This window comes from Aotus nancymaae, unplaced genomic scaffold, assembly GCF_030222135.1.
Source record: "Aotus nancymaae isolate 86718 unplaced genomic scaffold, 86718_ANA_hifiasm-v0.15.2.pri h1tg000004l, whole genome shotgun sequence".
In the NCBI taxonomy this organism is placed as follows: Eukaryota; Metazoa; Chordata; class Mammalia; order Primates; family Aotidae; genus Aotus; species Aotus nancymaae.
In genome coordinates this window covers 36560617-36580112 of record NW_026988415.1, presented here as the reverse complement: position 1 = coordinate 36580112, position 19496 = coordinate 36560617, and the positions used below count along the sequence as shown (strand labels likewise).

General features: G+C 38.2%; 1 protein-coding gene across 3 annotated transcripts in view; it reads right to left on the bottom strand.

Annotated features, from left to right (window-relative positions):
* DCX (doublecortin) overlaps positions 1–19496 on the bottom strand; it is a 112732-nt gene that overhangs the window by 6065 nt on the left and 87171 nt on the right. For all 3 annotated transcript variants that reach the window (XM_012451754.3, XM_012451756.2, XM_064361700.1), the window contains exon 6: positions 6814–6908. In XM_012451754.3, coding sequence (XP_012307177.1) covers positions 6814–6908 — 95 coding nt within the window. The remainder of the gene's footprint in view (positions 1–6813; positions 6909–19496) is intronic.

The window sequence follows — 19496 nt, the reverse complement described above, 5'->3', positions numbered from 1 at the left end:
ACCTATAGTCTTCATATTTTACGTTAGATCTCTAGATGTGTTCATCTTACATATCTGCTACTTTGGATCCTTTAACCTACATCTCCTTATTTCTTCCCCTTCTGTCCCCAGCTGCTGGTAACCTCTGTTTTATTCTCTGTCTCTATATATTTGACCTTTCTTTTTAGATCCCACAATGAGATCATACAATATTTTTCTTTCTGTGTCTGGCTTATTTCAAAAGACAACTACATGAACTAGTAATTATAAGAATCTGTTGATGGACTTATTATGTATAAAGATGTAATTTGTATGTCAGTAAGAGAACAAAGGAGAGGGAAAGAAACAGAGCTACGCTACAGAAAAATTTTTATATACAATTTAAATCAAGTTTGTATTAATCTTAAATAGAGTGTATTAAAATGTGAATTGTAATCCACAAGGAAACCACTAAAAAAATTACTCAATGAAATTAGTAAAAATACAATAAGGGAATTAAAATGATGCACTAGAAAAATATATTTAACACATAAAAGGCAAGCACTGAGTAATGAGCAAAAAATGATATAACATATGCAGAAAATAGCAAAATGGTAGATGTAATTCCTACTTTACCAGTAATTATATTAAACATAAGTAGGTAAAGCAATCCAATTAAAGGCAGAGACTGCAAAATAGATTTTTAAAAACATGATCCAACTCTATGCTGTTTAAAAGAGAAACAATTTGGAATCAAACTCACAAATATGTTGAAAGCAAAATGATGGAAAAAGATTTACCATGCAATCAGTAACTAGAAGAGAGTTAGAATTGCTATACTGATGTCAGAAAAAAAAAATAGACTTTAAGAAAAAAATTATTACTAGAGACAAAGAAAAACATTTTATAATGATAAAAAGAGTCAATATATCCAGAAAACATAAATATAAATATTTATGTATCTTAACAGAGTACCAGAATACATGAAGCAAAAACTGATGGAATTGAAAGTAGAAATAATTCAAGTATATTAGTTGAAGACTTAAATATCCCACTTTCAATAATGGGTAGAACAACTAGATAGAAGACCAACAAGTGAATAAAGGACTTGAACAATACTATAAACAAGTACACATCTATGGAATACTCCATCCAACGAGAGCAGAATACATATTCTTTTCAAGTGCCCATGGAACATTCTCCAGGATAGATCATATGGTAGGCCATAAAACAATTCTCCATGAATTTAAAAGGATTTAAATGATACAAATTATATTCTTTGGCTACAGTGGAATTAAATTAGAAACAATAATGGAAAGATATTCAGGAAATTTATATATGTGTTGCAATTAAACAGCACACTGATGAGTAACTAGTGAGTCAAAAATGAAATCACAAGAAAAATTAGAAAATACCTTGAGATAAAGGAAAATGAAATCACAACACGCCAAAACTTATAGGATGCAGCTAAAGCAGTTTTCAGAGGGAAATTTATATGAAATGTTTCAGATATGCTAGCCCATATAAACAGAATTGATTAGTGTTTGGTTGCCAGGGGTTGGATTGAAGGGGAAGGGGCTGTGACTGTTAACAGGTAAGGGGTTTATTTTGAGGGCGATGAATATATTCTAAAAGTAGATAGTGGCATACTAAATTACGTTAAAAACCACGAAACTGTACATTTTAGAGGAGTGACTTCTATACTATGTGAATTATATCTCAATAAGCTGTTTTTTTTAAAGTACCTTTGAAAATCCTTTATATTGACAATTAAATACTGTGTATGTCACTTCTGAAAACGCAGCCATATACAGCAATATGCTTGTGTGTGTGTGTGTTTATTTATATATATATATATATATATACACACACATATATATGCATATGTATGTATGTAGTGATATTCAGGATGTAATGACATGTACGAATGTAAGAGACAGTTTTATAGTTGTTTGCTCTATTACTATGTTGTGACTATTGATGAATTCCATTAAGTTAAACTTGTATATGATGAAACAACACTGTAATAGTAAAAGCACAGGATAAAGAGTCTGGAGACTTAGATTCTAGGACTACCTTTGCCATTTAACTTCCCTTTTCAGGGCCCTTGCTTCCAGATTTTAAAATTGAGGAAGATCTTTAAGGTTTCTTCTAGTTCCAAAATTCTATAAAATGCAAAATTCTATTTTTTTTTCTTTAGTTACACCAAAGCAAGAGAAATGGGACAGACATTGTCAAGTTAGTGAACTCCCTGGGTATTTTTTAGGCAGTACAAAAGGGCCTTTTAATAATATGGAAGCCACTTTGAGTCCCAGCACACTGAACCACTGGGCTTTAGCATTATTCATGTGACAGACACTTAAATGGAGTTGCTTGGTTAGTGGAAAAAATTATCTGAAGACTCTGAAGGAAGTGGGGATAAGGCCCGAGGGTAGAATTCTAAAGAGTTTCCACTTGTAGCTGCTGTGAGACTCTGAATGAATGGCATGAGATGCAGGATATGGAGATAATTCATACAACTAGGCATAATTATGAACTTCTGAATGCTGTACCTCTATAAATTTATTTCGTATTTAAAATGTATTTTCTTGTATGGGTAGAACAATGTTCAGGAAAAGGAATTATCTCAACATTCTGTTTTTGTTGATTGATATGTAGAAATACAGAAACATACCATATTGCTTAACAATACAAATAATTTGCACCTGAAATTCATTTGCTTAGTCCCTTGGAGCCCTACAGAACAAAATGTTTGTAACAAATACAGCTGTGCTGGCGATACTATTGTGTTAGAGAAAACAAAAAGTTGGTCTCTGGTCCAAGGAGCTTATAGTCCAAAGGAAGACAGGGAGGAGTTTTGAGAAATCTGGCTTTTAGTTTGGGTTTTCTATTTCCCAAACGTGCCCTGTACTTTTATGATGGTGTGATTTTGTTCTTAGTGACTTTTTTTAAAGCTGGCATGCCTGTTCTCTTCACCAGCCACTTAAATGTCACCTCTGTGAAAAGCTTTCCCTATCTCCCACCCTCCCGCAGTAGGATGCCTTTCCTACCCTCCTTGTGCTCATGCAGTCCTTTCGTTAGCTCTTGATCAAACTACCCAAAGCCACTTTAATATTAGAGTTAGTTGCACTTGTGATTTAAGGGTCAGGACCCTACTTCATTCATCAAAGGGCCTCTCCAAGCACTTACAAGAAGGCAAGAGAAGTCTGGAAACAGAGGAGAATGTATATTTAAGTAACATTAGTTATATCTTCAAATAATATGTTGAATATACCTTCCTCTAGTCTCTAGACAACTTTGCACATAAAATGCCTCCAAATTTCAAGCCATTGGTGCAATCGCTGATCTGAAATTTTAAAAATTAAATAAATCAAAGAGTTTCCTTATGTTTCTAGATTTTTTAAAAAATCTTTACTATGTACTTTCTCCAAAGGGGATACTTAATAAATTTTTGCTGAATCATACTGGGACTGTCTTTCCTCTGCACCTCTTTTTTCTCATCTGTAAAAGGAAAATGCTATCTGTCCTGTCTCTTTCACAGGGATATCACAAGGGTAAATCAGAAAATGGCTGTGCAATAGAAAAAAGCAGTATGAAAATGTGAAATGTTGTTCTCATTAGCTATCCAAGGATTTACTTCATGTCCATATTGTGACACTTGAGTATGCGGACTTTGGCTAACCCCATTGCAGCTGCATTAAAAAAGATTCTTCATGAACTGCTTAAGAGAAGAAGCCAAGAGGCTGATTACAGCTTAGGGCCCCGCCACAGCCATCAAAAGTTACCAAAGGGATGCTGGGACTTCAAGTTTGTTTCCAATTGTGCAGGAGGAAAGTCATGGCCTCAGCCATCTGCTTCCTGTCTCCATCATGACTCACACCTTTCAGGTCCACTTTCCGGAAGTTCATATGAGATCTGCTGAGGCCTGCTGCCCAGAGCCTTGATGGTGCTAAGGTTCAGGTAGCTGTGTGAAAGGAGAAGCATGAATCTAGGGCCTGAGACCCAGGGGGACTGACACAAGGTCACAAGCTTTTTAGCTTATTCAGAAAAACCAGTTCAATCTCCATTACTGGTAGCTTAAACATGATGCTATTGCTTCTCTTAGGATATACTGAGAGGATACAACATCACTACTATGATATTCCTGCCCCAAATTCAGAATCTGAATGTATTCACAATGAAACATCAGACAAGCCCAAATTGAAAAGCATTCTACCAAATAACTGGCCTGTACTCTTTATTTATAAAATATACTGTACTGAGAGATAGAGAGTCTCAGGAACTTTTCCAAATTAAAGCAAACTAAAAGGACATGAGAACTTGCAATGTGTGATTCTAGATTGGATTTTCGACCAGAAAAAGAACATTATTAAAGCAAATGATAAAGTTTGAATATGGACTGTAGAGTATATAATAGTTTGTGCCAATGTTAAATTTCCTAATTTTGATGATTGTGTTATGGCTATGAAAGAAAAAAATCCTTGTTCTTAGGAACTACATACTGACATATTGAGGGGTAAAGAGGCATACTGTTTGCCTGTGATGTTAATCTCAAATGGTTCAGAAAAGAATAATATGTACTACGTATTTATTTGTGTATGTGCCTATATATATTATATATGTGTATGTATATATACATATATATAGAGAGAGAGAGAACATAAGAAATAAGTAAATGAGGCAAAATATAAACAACTAGTGAATCCCTGTAAAGAGATTCATGTTGTTTATTATTTTTGCAACTCTTCTGTAAGTTTGAAATGATATAAAAATAAAGAGCTATAAAAATAGTGAGAATTATACCAAATTTAAGCGTTTATTCAAAAGCTTTCTCTAGAAAATGATATAATGTGTTACTTAACATTTGCTTGCTTAACTCTCTCTAAAAAGTAATTTTCAAACTAAAATGAAACGCTGAAAATTCCACAGTTAAGAAAACTGTGAAGCTCTGACAATGCTGCCACCTGTGAGCTTGTTCTAGTCCTTCAATGGTTAGAATTGAGTCATAAGTGCCTGCAAGCCCAACCAGGAGAAATAGTTTAACAATACAAACACTCACCTTGGTGGGCTTATGGATGGAGGGTCCTCGCCTAAATGACCTGAATATGTCAGTTGAAAAACTGAATGACTCAAGTGTGCAGACCAAATGTCCAAGCTGCCTTCACACTTTAGGGAAGGTTCTGATGGAATATGCTAGGGTAAGTCATGCTTCCCAGAAGGAAGGTAGGGGCAGAAAGGCATAGGGCAAAGATATAGTAAGAAACTGGGTAGTATAGGAGGTGCTGTGTTCACAGTGGAATGACAGAAGTAGACTATTCCCATCTTGGCATGTCCATATTTACAAGCTTTGCTGCTCAGCAAAGAATAACTAAAAGCCAACTGTAAAAACAATTTTCATCCATCTCATAATCTCTAGGTAACACTGGTTACACAGAGTTCAGCAAATACTTCTTTCGGGAAATGAAATCACTCAGCAGGACAATGAGAAAGTTCTGGAAGGTTCAATAGCAGAAGTTAAAGAGGTCATTAAAGCAATGGAACAAACATTAGAAATTAATAGCCAGATTAGCCAGGAAATTAAAAGACTGATATAGAAAAAAGAAAATGAAAATGAATGTCAGGCAGTGGTGTGCTGTTAGATGTTTAGCAACTGACTTTCTGTGAGAAAAAACAACCTTGACTTACAGTATTTGTTAATTTCCATGGTGTAAATATTCCCACCATGGCCAAATTCAAGTTACAAACATGATGTCACTCAACACGGGGTTGAGAAGCAATGTACACAATCAGCTCTCACCACCTAGTGTGAGCTGGCTCCAGCATACCACTGATGGTGACTTGGGTATCACTCTCGTATCTAGGTATGTTACTCTAGTAAGTAACTTAACCTTTCTGGCTCTCAACTTTCTCATCTGTAAAATGTCAAACCTCATAAGATTAGAGAATCAAGTAAAACTAATTTATTTCCATCTAAGGTGTCTTCCAGCTCTGACCATCTCTGGTTCTGTGATGCAGTTAGCCATATTGGTGGCTCTTTGCCTTTTACCATCTCACATCAAGTCTTGTGAGCAGGAAAAAAATAAAAGAAGGCTAGAAGAAGTTGCTCCACAGTATGGTAATCAGAAAAGAAGCCACATTAACACTGCCTTAAGTATAAGAGGTTCAAGACAGTGATCACTCCAAATTTCCTACACTGAGATTTCTGGGTGAGAATCTGTTTGGGTAGTGGGGCTAGAGAATTGATGTGCTTCTGTTATTTTATGATATATTTATTTGGAAAACCTTAAGGAGTATACATGGTGGCCATGGCTGATGCGATGCGTATATGTGCTCTCTTCCTACACTGCACCAGAATCTGCATGGTAATGAAGAGTACACAGTGAAACTAGGAGCTATTCATTTGTTGATGTCCAGTAAATCTAAATGGAGTAAGCAACTCAGTGCAACTTTTTGGGACTGCTATCATTGTCATTTCCACTGACTGGTGCCTGGTGACATAAAGTGCTCTGAAGAGCCCCTTTGCTATGTCTCTGAATTGGGGAGACAAGTGCTCAACCCATGTCCCAAAACATGGTTTGGTTACCTCATTAGCTTTGGAGACCTTTTGGAGACCCTTTGGAAGAAGTGCTAGAATGTAGCAGGAAATAAATAAACCAGGAATTGGAGGAATAAATAAAAGTGACTAGAAGCTTGCTCCCTGCTTGGATTTCCAGAACTTCAAGCTAACGGAGCCAGATGAAGAAAATTTCTGGCCTTAATGTGCTGTTGAGTTAGAATGGAAGAGAAAACTTTCACCCAGCCATTCAGGAAACTCCGAGTGCAAAGAGGTTTAGTAAGGTATAAGAGACATAATACCTTGTGCTTCCGGAGGCTGCCAGGACTGGTGGGCGTAGAGATGGGAGACTGCTTAGACTTGGGGGTAGAGAGCTGGCTGCTGGAGGTTCCGTTTGCTAGCCCAAGGCAAGAGAAAAGGAAGGGATAAAAATCAACAGCATACAAAGGAGCAAGTTATCCTTCCCCTCTGAAGACACTAAGAACATTCAAACGAGGTACACAGACAACCAAGTGATGTGGTGAGTAGAACAAAGTGAAAAGAGACACATTCCTCAAAAGGGCAAGAACAGCAATCCTCAGTTAATTGGATCCCTGTGCAGTGTAAGGCCGTCATCCTCCCACCCTTTCCTCCTCGGTGCTTCCCAATCACAGGGGTCTGTTTCTTTTCATTCTTTTTCATATTCATTCCCAGGTTTGCCCCTAACATCTTTGGGAGGTAGTCTGGGAAGGTATTATTTTGCTTTAATTTTTTAGAGGACAAAATGAGGCACAGAGAGGTTATGTACCTAACCTTAAAGGGGAAGAAATATGGGTGATTTTAGACCAGTGCATATTTCCTTTGGTGGCAGATGATGGGGTAGGTGAAAGACAGCTCCATTGTTAGTCTCTCTCCCTCTCTTTTCCTGCTCATGCCCACCACTGTGCCTTTTCTACCTCATCCTATATGTGTGAAAAGAAGACGAGGCAAGAAAGAGAAAATAGGCTAGTCAGGAAGAATGAAAGAGAAAGTGGAGGAGAAACAGAAGGTGAAACACTTAAAAAAGCCTCAAGCAGCAGAATGGCAGAGGAGAAAACTGAAAAAGAGAGAGAGAGACAGAGAGATTGGGAATAGAGGAGAAGAGACAAGGAAGATGATAAGAGATAAAAAGAGAAGGAGGAAGTTGAAATAGGGAGAAAAGCATAGAGACACATAAAGGTCCAAAATGGTAGCCAGAGTCAGGGTGCACCCCCATTTGCCTCTAGCCAAGAAAATGTTGAAAATAAGACAGTTTCTTTTTAAACATCTTTATATTCTATTGCGTTGTTAAATTGTTTTATGTTCCCTCGCTAATGAGCTTTTTAATATCCAATCATGAACAAAGAAATGTGGTATATTAAAATGGAATAATTAAACAGCTTTCAAAGTGGATTTTTCTTCAGACATATCATGCCAAAGTATTTTTTTAATTTTAAGACCATTGTTAAACAGAGATATTCTAAAATGTGTTTTAGAAACAAAGGCAAATATCCTGAGGGTGTGTGGAGAGTGGGCGAGAGAGAGAAAGAGAGAGAGAGAAAGAGAGAGAGAGTAGGTCGGAGAAAGAATGTGTGTGGGGGGGAAGAGAGAGAGAGAGAGAATAGAAAATTGAAAACGTTATGCAGAAAGATGGGCTGAGAGTGTTGCTGTTAGTCCCATAGGTAAAGCTTAAACTGCTGTATCATGAATATTTCCTGAGGATATATTCCTTCTACACCACTTATGGAAATGTTTCCCTAGGTTCTGGAACATGTACATCAACTGTAGAGATGGAAGAGACATCAATGTAGTGGATGCTGAGTTTATTTAAGTGTAAGTGAGCTGAAAAATGGACACTTAAGCACTCACTATCTGGCTTATATACTCACTCATCTCTCACCCACTCGTTGAAAAGCCCTCCCTCCCTGTCATTCCTTCGTTTAGGCAGTAGCTATGGAGCACTACCTATGAGCCAGGCCAAGTATTAGCCATTGGAGTTTCAGAGAGGAGTAAGTTACTTCCTGGGGGAGGCAGGCAAAAATTTAGTGGAATAAATGCTAAGACACAGCCTTGCATAGGGTATTATTGGAATCCAGAGAACAGACTTTGAAATCTGGGGACTGGAAGACAAACAAGAGGAGGCAACACCTGAGAAATCTTGAAAGATGAATCTGAAACAGGCAAATCAATAAAGACCAAAAGTAGACAATGGCTCCCAAGGGTTGGAGGAAGGGCAGGAATTTAAAAATCTGGTAATGGGTACAAGTTTTCTTTGGGAAAAGCCAAGATATTCTGACATTAAATAGTGGTGATGGTTACACGACTCTATGGCCAAACTAAAACCCACTGAGTTGCATATGTTAAATTAGTGAATTACATGTTATGTAAATTGTATCTCAATAAAACCCTTTAAAAAAGATGAATCAGAGATAGAATCATTCTACCATAACAACATATAGGCAGAGAGGATAGGAAGAGCATTCTAAGCATTAGAATTGCCAACATCCTTTCATGTTAACAACCCTCAATAATGTAAGCATTGAAAGAACAGACTTCAAAATATTAAGAGTCGTCTATGACTAACCCATAGTTAACATCATATTGAATGGGCAAAAGCTGGAAGCATACCCCTTGCAAACCAGCACAGGACAAGGATGTCCTCTCTCACCACTCTTATTCAACATAGTATTGGAAATTCTATTGCCAGAGCAATTACGCAAAACAAATAAGTAAAAGGCATCCAAATAGGAAGAGAGGAAGTCAAACTATCTCTGTTTGTAGGTGACATGATTCTATATCTAGAAAACCCCATAGTATCTGCCCCAAAGCTCCTTGATCTGATAAATAACGTCAGCAAAGTCTCAGGATACAAAATCAATGCACAAACATCACTAGTATTCCTAGACACCAACAACAGCCAAGCTGACAGCCAAATCAGGAATGCAATCACATTCATAATTGTTACAGAAAGAATAAAACTCCTAGGAATACAGCTAACTAGGGAGGTGAAAGATCTCCACAATGAGAGTTACAAAGTACTTCTTAAAGAAATTAGGGAAGACACAAACAAATGGAAAAACATCCTATGCTCATGGATAGTAAGAATCAATATCATTAAAATGGCCATACTTCCCAAAATAATGTACAGATTCAATGTTATTTCAATCAAACTACCAATAACATTCTTCACAGAACTAGAAAAACCTATTTTAAAATTCATATGTAACAAAAAAAATAGCCCAAATAGCCAAGGCAATTATAAGCAAAAGAACAAACCTGGAGGCACCAAATTACCTGACTTTAAACTATACCACAGGGCTACAGTAACCAAAACAGCATGATACTGGTACAAAAACAGGCACATAGACCAATGGAACAGAACAGAGAGCCCAGAAATAAGGCCACACACCTACAACCATCTGATCTTTGACAAAGTTGACAAAAACAAGCAATAGGGAAAGGACTCCCTATTCAATAAATGGTGCTAGGATAACTGGCTGGCAATATGCAAAATATTGAAACTGGACCCCTTTCTTACACCATATACAAAAATTAACTCAAGGTGGATCAAAGACTTAAATGTAAAACCCAAAACTATAAAAACCCTGGAAGACAACCTAGGCAATACCATTCAGCATATAGGACTTGGCAAAGATTTAATAATGAAGATATCAAAAGCAATTGGAAAAAAAACAAAAATTGACAAATGGGATCTAATTAAAGAGCTTCTGCACAGCAAAATAAACTATCAACAGAGTGAACAGACAACCTATAGAATGGTAGAAAATACTTGCAAACTGTGCATCTGACAATGTCTAATATTCATCATCTATAAGGAACTTAAGCAAATTTACAAGAAATAAACAACCCCATTAAAAAGTCGGCAAAGGACTTGAAGAGACATTTTTCAAAAGAAGCCATTCATGTGGTCAACAAGCATATGAAAACATGCTTCACATCACTAATCATTAGAGAAACGGAAATCAAAATCACAATGAGATACCATCTCACACCAGTCAGAATGGCTATTAATAAAAAGTCAAAAAATAACATACTGGCAAGGTTGTAGAGAAAAGGGAATGCTTATGCACTGCTAGTGGGAGTGTAAATTAGTTTAACCATTGTGAAAAGTGTGTGGTGATTCCTCAAAGAACTTAGAATTACCATTTGACCCAGCAATCTCACTATTGGGTATATGCCCAAAGGAATATAAATCACTCTACCATAGCAACACAGGCATGTGTATAATCATTGCAGCACTATTCACAATAGCAAAGACATGGAATCAACCTAAATGCCCGTGAATGATAGAATGGAAAATGAGAATGTGGTGCATATACACCATAGAAAACTATGCAGCCATGAAAAAGAACAAGATTATGTCCTTTGTAGTACCATAGATGAAGCTGGAGGCCATTATCCTTAGCAAACTTACACAGGAACAGAAAACAAAATACCTTATTTCTCACTTATAAGAGGAAGCTGAATGATGAGAACACATGGACACAAAGAGGGGAACAACAGTCAATGGAGCCTACCTACTTGAGGGTGGAGGGTGGAAGAAGGGAGAGGATCAGAAAAGCTACCTATCAGATACTATGCTTATTACCTGGTTAACAAAATAATCTGTACACCAAAGTCCCATGACATACAGTTCACCTATGTAAAAAATCTGCACATGTTTCCCTGAACCTAAAATAAAAGGTTAAAAAAAAAATTGCACCAGCAGGAACAGACATAAATGTGTGAGAAAATACATTATGTTTACAGAAGTGCAAGTCACGCATAATGACTCAAGAACAGGGTGCCAGCAGGGAGTTTTAGGAGTGAGGCTGGAGACTGAGGATAAAGGTCAGACCCCCGGGGGCCTTTTTATGTAGCCTATTAAGAAGTTTGTATTTGGTTTCTGAAGGAGAGTCACAGAAGAATTTTAAGGTGAAAGTGATATGATCAAATTTGCGTTTTAAAGCTCTAGCAGCTGTGGTTGGTTAAGACTCCGGGTACAGTGGGAAGGAGTAGGGTAGAAGCAAAGAGGTTAGTTAGAAGACACTGCACTAATTCAGATGAGAGATAATGATGGTTCACTAAGGCAAGGGTTGGGGGCGGGGAGGGAAGGGATACAACGAACACCATGGGAGATAGGGACCTAGAGGACGGATAAGCATATAGTATTGTGTTTATATACCATATAAGCCAACCAAAGAACATGATCTGTGCCAAACAGCACCAAGAATGTGGGCACTAAACTTTGTCAAGGCACTAGGCTTTTTTGTAAATAAGGAATGCACTTTGGAAAAGGCAAGACTCTTGCCTTTGGAATTGCAATGGGGCAAAGCAGTCAATTACTCTTTGTAGGAAATGAAGGAGTTAATGGTTGAACGAGTTAATGGACCACCTACAGTGCCTGAGGGCTTCCCCAGCAGGACCTGACCCCTAGCATTCAAGGTAAAAGAAGCAATCTTGGAGACCTATATGAGCTTACTCAATTCTCTTCCAAAAGAGCCCTGAACTGGACCATGAAGTCTGACAGTAGTGGGCATCCCCAGTAAGTTCTCCTTTGGTGTTTTGTTTTACATGATTGCTATATACTTCACAGATCCCAGTTTCCCAGTATTTGTTAGCCAAACTATAAAGGGATGGCTGCTATACCCTCAATATTACAACTGTCTTTTTTACCTACACACTTACCTAGCTCAGAATGTCAGTCCATTGGCCTTGCCAAAGTGGGGAAAATTGTTAGGCACAGCATGTCTCCATGTAAGTCAATTTCTATATATTTACTGGCTATAGATCTGAATGCATAGGCTCTTCAGCAACTTCTAGGTCTTTTGTCAGTATCCTTTGAAACGTTTTCAATCAGTAATTTTAGGGGCAGTACAAAAGTGTATATTCCATATATGCCTCTCTATATATTCTCTGCCTATGTGTATGTTTATATATGTTCCCAATTCCCCTCCACCCATTCCTCTCCCTCTTAAAATTAAGAAGTAATCTTAAGCTGTCTGTAAATAAAGGACTTAATTTTGTCAGCGACATTCAACAAGCATTTTGAAAATCAGCTTTTAACAATTTAACTACCATTCACTGCATTGTTGTAAAAATGCAGACACTTTCTCAGAATTTACCAGAGTTCCCTGATGTAATGAAATAAAATGGACATAGAGGAATGAAGTAATGTAGACATGCACAGGTAGATGTAGATTCATTACAAGCTGAAGGAGCCCCTACATTTACAGATTAGATAAAATGTATTTATATGCACTTTTGTATATGGACTATGTGGGAAAAAAATCTGGAAAGATGCCATTTGATATGGATTGTAGAGCCAATTCACATAAATGTCAAGTAAAAGAAGCAGCAGGAAATAATGCAAATAGGGTCTGATGAACTTTGTGTGCTTGGATTGGTAAATCCATGTAGATCCACATTTCATTTTGAGAGTGGCTGGAAATGGCACCACTGTTTGATATCTTTCATTTTCCTTTATTCCTCTTTACTAACCATCCTTAGCTCTTGTCTCTGAGCTTCCATTTCTAAGCGGCAATCAGGAAATGCCTTGGTGGATCTTCTCCACCTTTAACTTGTCTCTCATTTCCCTTCTCAGAACCATAGCATTGTCTCACTGTTCTGACCTTTTATTTATACATGGTCCAAATCCTCTCATCCCTTTCAACTCTTGTATAGTCCATTTTTCCCCATGGCAACAAGGTATATCAAAAACTTTTCCATCTCCTAAGCTACCTTATTAACCAAAATAGGATAAAAATTATTCTTTATTGAGTGTTTATGATGAGTCAGGCACTCTTATTTTTCTCACTCTCTCTCCCCCCTTTCTCTTTCTCTCCCTCTCTCTCTCACTTTTCCATCTCCTAGGCCACCTTATCAATCTTATTAACAAAAAGAGGATAAAAATTACTCTTTAGGCTGGGCGCCTGTAATCCCAACACTTTGGCAGGCTGAAGTGGATCACGAGGTCAAGAGATTGAGACCATCCTGGCCAACATGGTGAAACCCCATCTCTAGTAAAAATCCAAAAATTAGCTGGGTGTGGTGGCACGCGCCTGTAGTCCAAGCTATTTGGGAGGATAAGGCAGGAGAATAGCTTGAACCAGGGAGGCGGAGGTTGCAATGAGCAGAGATCACGCTACTGCACTCCATCCTGGTGACAGAGTGAGACTCCATTTAAAAAATATATATTCTATATTGAGTGTCTATGATGGGTCAGGCACTCTTCTTTCTTCCTTTCTTTCTCTCTCTCTCTCTCTCTCTCACACACACACACACACACACACATACACACACATGTTCCAACTAGAAGTAGCAAATACAGGATTTGAATATAAATCTCTTTGATTCCAAAGCCTATATGGTTTTGTTTTTGCTAACATAGGCTCTTTCTTTTTTTTAAACTAATTGCTTCTGAAATTCTTTCCTATGACAATTTTCTGATGGAGGCTAGGGAGGAGATGGAAAGTTGTGGCAGAGAAAAGAGAAAGGAATGAAAAGAAGATAGACACCAGAGCTGACACCCATCTTCAGGACTTCTATCCTATTTGATCTGGTTTAGATTTAGAAAGTGGTTAGCAAGAGCTGTCTTTCATTCACCAAACCAGCTGGGTATCATACACAGTCACATGAAACAATAGTGAACAGAGCATTTAGCATGGCATAGAACTACCCTCATGATACAGAGTTCTCTAGGAAGATAGTATCAATGCCCTGTCTGTCAGCCCTCTCAGTTGGTGCCCTTTAGCTATGCAGCACAATTGGCAAGCGTGGTCCTGCAGTCTTGGTTCACTGGGTCCTCTGAATGATTATGCCTGTTCTTGCCTCCATACTCATCTTTAGCTCCTTGGCTCTGTCTGCCTTTCCTGTCAGAATGGAATAGGACAAGCCCAAACAGGATGGTTGGTAAGGAAACTAGGCTGACTTATCTAGATTTATAGAGATTTAAATATATGGGGGAAAATGGATTTTGGGGGGGTGAGGAATAAGGAGTGTGTGTGGGGATAGAGTAAGGGGAGGTTAGTTCCCAAAGAAAAATGAGAGAGTCCAGTTTTTGGTGTGAGTGGCCAAGGACAGAGCGGGGTTACCAGCCAGGCAGAGTTGATGCTAGACTCCCAGACGGTGGATTCCCTTGTCTGGAGGCTGGATCCATTCCTGGAAACTAGGAGGCAGCTGAGTACAAGTTGGGCAAAAGAGGCCCCAGGTGTAGCAATTATAGAGCTGCCAGAGCAGCAAGTTACATGAGTCATTTTACTTTCTGGGCTCAAGTTTGCATGACCAGAATGGTACAGAAAATAAAGGGACAGCTTAGCATCTACTTTTCTCCCAACCTCTGACCAGAGACCAAACCAAGTTAATGCTCATTCACTTAGTCCTGGCTTTCCCTTCCATCCCGAGCCCAACACTTGAGCCCAACTCAAAATCAACCCTCTTGGTTTTTATTTGAAGTCATTTTGAAATATTCCTCACTGAAAACAACCCCAGTTTATCAAAAGAGCTATGATAATAATTTCAGAGCCCTTTTTATAATTTCAGCTATTTTTCCGCAGTTATTTTCAGAGCATTTTACCATACGTGAACTCACATTTTTCTCCTGATAGCGCTAAGAGACAGTAGCCAAGCATTACTAGTCTCATTTTAATTAGCAAGAAAATAGGGGTTCATAGAGGGTATGACTTGCTTAAATGGTATAAACTCTGCCCCTCCTCAAAGGGTGGTGGCTTCTGGACTTGCTCACAGATTCCATTTCAAAATTTCCTTAAAGTTAGCACATCACATACCTCCCACTGTGACCTTTTAGTGATTCATTTTCTGTCTTGTGTTCTGTAACTCCCTAATGCCTTGGAGAGGGAGATCTCAACACACAATTCTGCCACTTCCTCATTTTTCTCATACTAAGATGCTCTACGCTTTTATTCATTCCAGTCCAAAGATACCTTGTTTTCTCCTTACAAATACAGGGAGTTTTCCTGGAAGGCCATCGAAGTGGATCCAAGGTGGTTTCAACTTACTTCAGAACAAGGCGAAGAGACAGACCCTGTGGTTTTCACAAATAACATTCCAAAGAGCCCTTGGGCAAGGTGTATGGATTGCTTTGGCTAATTGTTTCTGCTCAGTGGAAAAGCTTTTGTCCCTTTCCCTAGACCCATCCATTAGGGAAGCAAGAACTGAGAGCCTGGGAACAGTTCTTCAATGATTTGATCATAGGGTTTTCTCTCAAGCCAAATTCAATTGTAGGTTGAAAGACACAGTAACTTCAGAAGATGGAATTTGAATTTTAAATCTATTTCCTACGGAATCTTGGACAGCATGAAGTTATGAATCCTTTAAATAAGGGGGAGAAGTAAGAGGCTTCCTTGTTACAAAACAAATGTATATCCCCAGTCCTGCAATATTTTGACACAGATGAGTTTCCCTCAAGAAGAGGACATCTGTAGGGGGGCTGATGGAAGTGCCAGAATAGTTTTCTCAGGGTTGACAATGCTGTCAACATTTATTTCCTACAGAGAAACAGAACATGTTTCTGGTGGAGCTAGCCTGTTGTCAATGCTGACTACTGGTTTTTCTGGTGCAGGGACTAGGACAAACTGCACTGCTCTTAATTTGAGAAAAGAACACAGGCTTTGGACTCAGTCACAGTTTTAAATCCTGGCTTAGCCGTTTCCTAGATTTATGATCCTGGGTCTAAATTAACTTCTGAGGTACAGTTTCCCCATCTGTAATATTTGAATAATAATATCTCAATTGTTGCGGTTTTAATGATTACATGGCAGACTATACATGAAGTGCTTAACCAAGTGCCTGCCATATAGGAAAGGGTCAATAAATTGTATTTTCTATCAATATTATTACCACCACTACTAGCACTGGGTAATTATTCAATTGATAGGCACTGAATTAGAAAATCCTATTCCACAAGAGATGAAATGCCAGCATATATAGGCTGAGGACTAATTCTTTGGCTAGTTGGTCAAGTATCAGATGACTGAAGCTTTCCTTAGGTAAAGCCTATTATTTCTGTTTTTTGTTTTTGTTTTTGTTTTTGTTTTTGCATTTTACTGCTGTGCCCCCCAAAGCAAAATGATTGGCCCTATCCTGTTCTCTATTTTTACCCTCTCAGCATTATTATGGTGGGGGAAGGTGTGTTGGTCAATAAACAGTGTGGAGCCACTGAAAGTTTTGGAGCAGGGAAGTAGTACAATGAAAATGGTGTTTTAGGATGAGAAATGTGGTGGTACCACACCACACGGACAAGTGAACAGAGATTTGAAGCAGAAATATTACTAAGGAGTCTGTGAAATAATTGAGACATCAGGTCATAAGGAAAAGGAAGGGACTGCTGTGTGAGTCACATGGAGATGGTTCACATGCCCAACAATGACAAAAACAGCACACAGTGACACAACAGCACAGCAGGATTAATGAGTGGGAAGTCAAAAATAGCACCAAGGTGTTGAACATGGGAAGGCTGATAATTCTATTATCAGATAAAGAGATGGGAGGGGGAAATGCTTTTGATTTTTAGATATCTTGTATTTGTCACATATAAGCCATATACACAGGATTGTTTAGTAGGCATTATGGATCTGACATCAAGAAGGAAGATTGGAGCTGGAGAGGTAGATTTAAGAGATTCTTTCCTGTATCCTAATAAGCCATATTCATCACAACCTCTGCCCCTTTGTTCATGCTTCCCCGCCTGCCAGAAGTATTCATCTTCTTATCAATTTATATATAACCCTTCTTCAATTTCCAGTTCTCCCAGAAATTCCTCCCTTAGCACCCTAGTCCCTGATGAGCTCTCTCCCATGAACTCCAATAGTTCCCATAATACTTACTACCTGTATCTATTATTCATTTTGCATTTAAATAAATTATTACTCTTAACGTGGCATTAATGGTTCAGTGGTTAAAATTGTCGACGGTGGACACAATTTTATTTTACCTACAAAAGGATAAGCAATTATGGTTCATTCCAGGGAAAAAAGGGGAGAGTATAAAGGTAAGAAAAGTAGGTTTATAATATGGAAATTAGATTTTCAAGTGTGCACATTTATCATCAGATCTATACTGAAATCCAGACTATACAAAGTCCTGTGTTTAAATTCCAGTTCTATCACCTTACTAACTGTGTGATCTTGGGCAGGTCACTCAACTTTTCTATGCCTCAGTTTCTTCGTCTGCAAAATGGGGATGATAGTAATTACCTCAAAAGGTTGTTGTAAAGAGTAAATCACATGTAAAGTGATTAGAACAGTTGCCTGACACATAATAGGAGCTATTACGTATTTGTAAATATATTTCAAAAATTTACATGTATACTGGTTCCCCAAATAAATAAAGTTCTTAGTGGCAGGAAATTTGTCTTAACATCCCTTTTCCTTGTAGCACCTAGCACTACTAAGTACTTTACAGGAGTAATTTGCACATTCAGTTGTATGTAAACACAAGTCCCAAGCCAAGGCTGGCTGATAGGCCTCCTGTTGTAGAGAAATATCATCATATACCTTGCACTATGGGGTGCTTGCTGGTACCCACTATACTGTTTGCTCCATTATTTTCTAAGCAGGTTTTAGAAAGAATCAGACTAGGGGAGGAACCAGGGAAGTTCTTCTCCTCCCACAGCTCTCCAAGGACACAACTTCCCTTTGGAGTTTCCAGTAGGAGAGCTAGGGGAGCTAATGGAATGTCTAAGCTGTCTTGTTTCAGTGCTCTGTAGCACTGAAACAAAGGCTCCTATTGACTCGTGGGACTGTGCTCAAAGCAGAACAAAGAAAGTGATGCAGACACCACCCCACCCCTTGCCTTTCTATATCCCTGGCCTGGAGATGGGGAAAGGGGAAAAGAAGCCAAGAAGCAGGGACCACCCAGCATACTACAGGACATCCCACATACTACTTTGTGTCAGTCGACACTGCAAATAATGCTTGCTGGGAAGTCAGGAGAGCTGGGTTCTGGCTCTTGGGTGCTAAGTAGTGTGTGACATTGGGAAGATCCCAAGATCCTAAGCTTTGTATCCTAGTTCCCTAATCTAAAAAAAAGATAATTATCCATTTCCAACTTAATTCATAGTGCAATTATGAGGAACAACTGAGGTAACAGATTTGGAAATACTTTGCAAAGTGCATAGCATCTAATTCATGTTAAAAGATTGTTAGCGTGAATCTCCCTAGCTAGAGAAGAAAGGTATTCTTGTGCTGTTTAAAACAGTAGCCAATAGTCACCTCGCTTTTGAACATTTGAAGTGTGGCCAGTCAGAACTGAGATATGTTGTAAGTGTAAAATTCAAATCAGTTTCAAAGAATGTATAATTTCTTACATTAATTATATGTTAAAATGATAATATTTTAAATGTATCATTACATGAAATATGTCAAAATTAATTTTGCCCATTTCTTTAACTTTTTAAGATGTGGCTACTAGAAAATGTAAAATTACATACATGATTTACATTTATGACTCACATTATATTTCCTTTGGACAGAGCTGATCTAGACAGTCACTTTCAGGAAGGTCAGAATGGCCAAGTCCCTCTATCTTAGGCAACCCAAAGCAGCCTACTAGGTTTGGAAAAGAAGGACCCTGGGATACAGGTCTCTCATGTACCCTGCTGTTTTGTGTCCCTTGACTTCCCCTTCTAAAGGCTGTATATTTCGTTAGAGAAGGCTTTATTTCTTATGAGTTTGGGAACGGGAAAGTTTGGACTTTCAGAAATAGGTGCACATGAGTTGGGGGAAGGGGAATGGAGAACATTGGATTGCTACAACAATGACTTACTGTTGAAGAATAGCAAACTAATTATCACATTACAATTCTCTCAGCCTACCAGAGTGAGTAATTAGCTTCCTTCGGGCACCTTTAAAAAAAGAAAGAAAAAGAAAAGATTCCTTCCTAGCAACTAGCTATTTTGTCCTTTTAATTCAATTCAATTCATTTGGGGGCAAAGTCACATAAAAGGAAAATTAACACGTTAATGGCTGAA